Source organism: Phaethon aethereus, assembly GCF_964289735.1.
Source record: "Phaethon aethereus genome assembly, chromosome: 9".
NCBI lineage: Eukaryota > Metazoa > Chordata > Aves > Phaethontiformes > Phaethontidae > Phaethon > Phaethon aethereus.
Genome location: NC_138585.1, coordinates 17,374,972 through 17,379,275, shown reverse-complemented (window position 1 = coordinate 17,379,275; position 4,304 = coordinate 17,374,972). Strand labels below are relative to the sequence as shown.

General features: G+C 61.6%; 1 protein-coding gene across 1 annotated transcript; it reads left to right on the top strand.

Annotated features, from left to right (window-relative positions):
* Positions 1-228: 228 nt before the first annotated feature.
* Positions 229-2,721, top strand: SLC51A (solute carrier family 51 member A; the record flags this gene model as incomplete). Its single annotated transcript, XM_082003880.1, has 9 exons — positions 229-395; positions 595-689; positions 1,074-1,228; positions 1,344-1,417; positions 1,493-1,651; positions 1,785-1,896; positions 2,016-2,162; positions 2,353-2,458; positions 2,585-2,721. Exons 1-9 carry the CDS (start codon positions 361-363, stop codon positions 2,719-2,721), a joined length of 1,020 nt encoding a protein of 339 aa, XP_081860006.1. The 5' UTR covers positions 229-360.
* Between the last annotated feature and the right edge of the window lie 1,583 nt (positions 2,722-4,304).

Sequence of the window (4,304 nt, the reverse complement as noted above, 5' to 3'; positions counted from 1 at the left end):
CAAGGGGTGCGTAGGCAGCGTCACCCCAACGCAGCTGCCCTGCTCCCCGAGCTTTGGGGACGCGCAGGCGCGCCGGCACCGGTGATAACCGCCTCCCCCGGCACCCCGGGTCAATAACCGGGCGGCCGAGGCGCTTGCTGGGGCTGGGACGGCGTGGGGGCACGCCAATGGGCGCCTGCCGCGGCGGGAGAGGGAGGGGAGCGTCGGAAGCTGCTGGTTAAACTGGAACGAGGTGCGGCGGCCTCCCTGTGGTCCCTGCCCCGGGGACTCTGACCCTGTGGGCCGGCGAGGGGAGCTGAGGCAGGCAGTGCCGAGCAGCCCCACAGCCGCTGGGACAGCACCAGGGAGGAGCAGAGCAGGATGGACCCCACCATGGAGCTGGCAGAGGACCCCAGGTGGGTGCCGGGGACCCCTGTGCCACTTTGCAGCTGGGCAAATCCAACATTTTGGAGCAGGATTTTGGGTTATTCCCTCGGTAAAGGACGGGAGGCACTTGGGGATGAGGCAAGGTGGCCAGGGGACGCCGGGGACCCTGCGGGGCTGCGTGCCCCTGTCTCCCTGCCCAGCCCCGTGCAGCGCTCCCCTTCTCCGCAGGTTCCCCCGCCCGCTGGTGGAGATGCTGATCAGGAACTTCAGCGTGCCGGCAGCCTGCTTCTCCCTGCCGCCCACCTCCTGGCAGCTGCTGCAGCGTAGGTGGGGGACAAGGCGGGGGGACCACTGGGACCACTCTTGCCCCTGGTGGGAGCAGGACAGGGATGAAGGAAGGAGGGTGACAGCTCCCTGCAGGTGCAGGCAGGGAGCAGCCCCGAGGAAGGGGGAGGCAGTGGGGTGCTGCTGGGGTCTCAGCTCCCGCCCACAGCCCTGCCTGTGGGGATGGGGGCATCCCAGTGAGGGCCAGCAGCAGGCCAGGTGACATGGGATGCGGGAGCAGCAGGGCAGAAGCACCAGATGTGCTGAGGGTGCGGCAAGGGGCTTCCCAGACTTGCGAAGTGGTGGGTTTGGTGGCAGCTCGCTGACGTGGCCCCAGGGGGGACAGGATGGGATGGAGCCGGCTTCTCACCCCTCCATGGCAGAGCTGGACATGGCCCAACTCACCATCATGGGCCTCACCACCATCATGACGCTGCTGTCGGTCGCGATCTTCGTGGAAGAGGCTTTCTACCTCACTCGCAAGATCCGCTGCCCCATCAAGATGAAGACCCTCCTCTGGAGCAGCCTGGCCCCTACGGTGAGCTGGGATGTGGGCTGATGAGGGGCATCACCCCAGGGGGCCAGGGCCACCAAAGCAGTGCCAGCCTGTAGAAGAGAGGAGTGGCAGCGTGCCAAGCTTGCGTCTCCCCCAGGTTGTGTCTGTAGTCAGCTGCTTTGGGCTGTGGATCCCACGCTCCATGATGGTGGTGGAGATGGCTACTACGGTGTAAGTATTGCTTACCCCAGGGCAGGGGCCCCGGGGAGCCCACAGGGCCTGACTTGCGTTCCTCCTCCTCCCCAGGTACTTTGCCATCTGCTTCTATCTCCTGATGCTGGTGATGGTGGAGGGCTTTGGGGGGAAGGAAGCAGTGCTCAGCACCCTGAAGGATGTGCCCATGGTGGTCAGCACTGGGCCCTGCTGCTGCTGCTGCCCCTGCCTGCCCCGAATCACCATGAGCAGGTGAGGGAGAGCTGAGGTAACTCCCTGCCCCGGGGGAGAGCTTTCAGCCCCTGCTTCTGCTGAGGTGGAAGAGAAGTCCTTGGGCAGGGGCTTGGGGACCTCAGGGTGCTACTGGTCTCTCTCGCTGTGCCAGGAGAAAGCTTCAAGTGCTGATGCTGGGGACTTTCCAGTACGCCTTCTGCAGGGTGGTTGCCGTCTTCCTGGGGCTGGTCCTCGCTGCCGACGGGAACTACAACCCTGCTGATGTGAGTGCCAGGGCGTGGGGACGGGCAGGGTGACATCCCGGTTGGGGAGCCCCCACCAGCCCCCGCCTTGCTCAGCAGCGTCGTCAGCCGAGGCATGTTTTCTGTGTGTACCCCCCAAGATCTCGGCGGAGAGCGTGGCCCTCTGGATCAACACCGTGGCTGGTGCCTCCACCCTCTTCGGGCTGTGGGCACTGGGCATCCTCTTCCGGCAGGCCCGGCTGCACCTGACGGAGCAGAACATCAAGGCCAAGTTCTCCTGCTTCCAGGTGAGCCCCCGTCCTGTCAGGCTCTCTTCTAGGTGAGGGGCTCCTCTGGCATGAACGGGATGAGGGGTGCGGGGGGAGATGGCAGGGCAGGAGTCGAGAGCCGGGTCTGGCAGTGGGAGAGCGGGGAAGGTAAAGGGCAGGAACCTGGCGGCAGCACAGCACCTACCACCTCAGGTGTTGGTGCTCGCAGGTCCTCCTCCTCCTGACGGCACTGCAGCCCGCCATCTTCAGCATCCTGGCCAACAACGGCAACATCGCCTGCTCGCCACCCTTCTCCTCCAAGGCCAGGTCGCAGCGTAAGTTGGGAGACAGGGGAGCGGTGTCACCTGCTCCTGGCTGAACCCCTCCATCACACGGTGGGGCGTGGGGAGCCCGCGTGGTGCATGAAGGCAGCTTCAAATGACCCTCCTCTCCTCTTTCAGAGATGAACATGCAGCTGTTGATCCCACAAACCTTCATCTTGGTGGTGCTGACGCGGATGTACTACCGCAAGCAGGATGACAAGCCAGGCTACCAGCCCGTCAGCTTCGCACCCGCAGGCAGCAACGCCAAGGCATGAGCAGGAGGGAGCAAAGGGGGTGCCGAGGGGCAGAGGGAGGTGGGCACCTGTACAGCCACCTCCTCCTCCTCCTCCGGCCCCAGGGAGCTGCTGGCAGCAGAGGGGGCAGAGGGGGAAAGGGCACCTCAGCGTGGGGTGAAAGGGTCTGAAACCTGCAGGCCACAAGGCAAAAGGATCCGTGAAGCTGCCTCCAGCCCAGGGAGGGTCTTGCCTGGCACTGAATAAATTTGTATCGGACTCTTGTGTTGGTGACTGGGCTCGGATCATCTCCTGCCCAGGCTGGGTGGGAGATGACCACACAGGGGGAGAAAAACGACTCCACAGAGCGGGAGGAGGACGGAGCCCAGACCAGCACAGCCTGGCATGGGGCTGTCCAACACCCAGCCATGACACTGACCTCTGGGTGCTGCTGGCCAGGGTCTGATGCCCCAGGCAATGCCAGGGCAGCGGCATTTTCTTCGGAGACCTCTGGATGGGTCTGGCCCATCCCTGAGGCACGTCCTCCACAGCAGTGGCTGCTCCTGAGAGAACAGGGGGAGCATCCACAACCACCAGCCTGGGGCCAGGCAAAGGAAGGAGCTTTGAAGCACCTTCATAACACAGGCAGTTAATGCTGCCTTTAACCAGTCTTGCCCAGGATCTGCTCCAGTAGCACTATCTCCTCTATACCTACAACAGAGGTGGGGATGGACATCAAGAGTGATGATGACTTACAGAAACCTCTGGGTTATCTTTTTCCCATCACTGAAGCATTTTCTCACTCAAACCACTGCTAGGAGGCAGGTGAGGATACCACAATGGGAGCTGGCTGTGCTAGGACAGCAGATGGGATCCGGCACACACCGAGTAAAATGACTTTGCATTTATTTGGCTAAACATAAAAGGCAAAAAACCAACTCCAGAACAAGCCAGTAAGACACATGGTGTGCACGCAGGCTCATACAGAAAAAACAGCACAGCAAACACCAACCAGGAGGAGCCAGCTTGAAGCAGCTGCTGCTGCAGGGCTGGAGGTGATGGCAGGACTGGGTGATGCCACGGCTGGAGATGGGCAGCAGATGCCAGGCTGTCAGTGCCAAGACCACAGCCTGCCCTCCCACCACAATACCTCTTGCCAGTGCAACATGTTGGGGATGCAGAGTCAGAAAGCCAAATCTCCCAACTTATTTACTTAATTGATTCATCTTGGGGAAAAAGAAAGTTTTTTGCCCCATGAGGAAAGGGGAAAAGTGACTCAGAGCTTTTTGCAGGTGGCTGTGTTCAAACCGAAACTGCTCGGTCAGGAGACGCACTGGTGAGTCGTTATGAGATTGCCAAATTTGACAGGCTCCTGGCACCAGTACACACCCATTACCAACGCAGCTTTCTAGCACCAGCTGGAACACTGGGACCCAGCAATCTCATGGTTTTGACAAGCACCAATGCCCAGGCAAGCAACAAAATACGGGACTCGTCCCCCCCCGTCAGACAACCAAACCCAGCTCCTTACCTGCAGCAGGTAGGAAACCCACACCTTTACAGCAGGGAGCCTCTGGCAGCGAGAAACCCTCCCTGAGGGCAGGGGGCAAGACGCAGGATCTGTC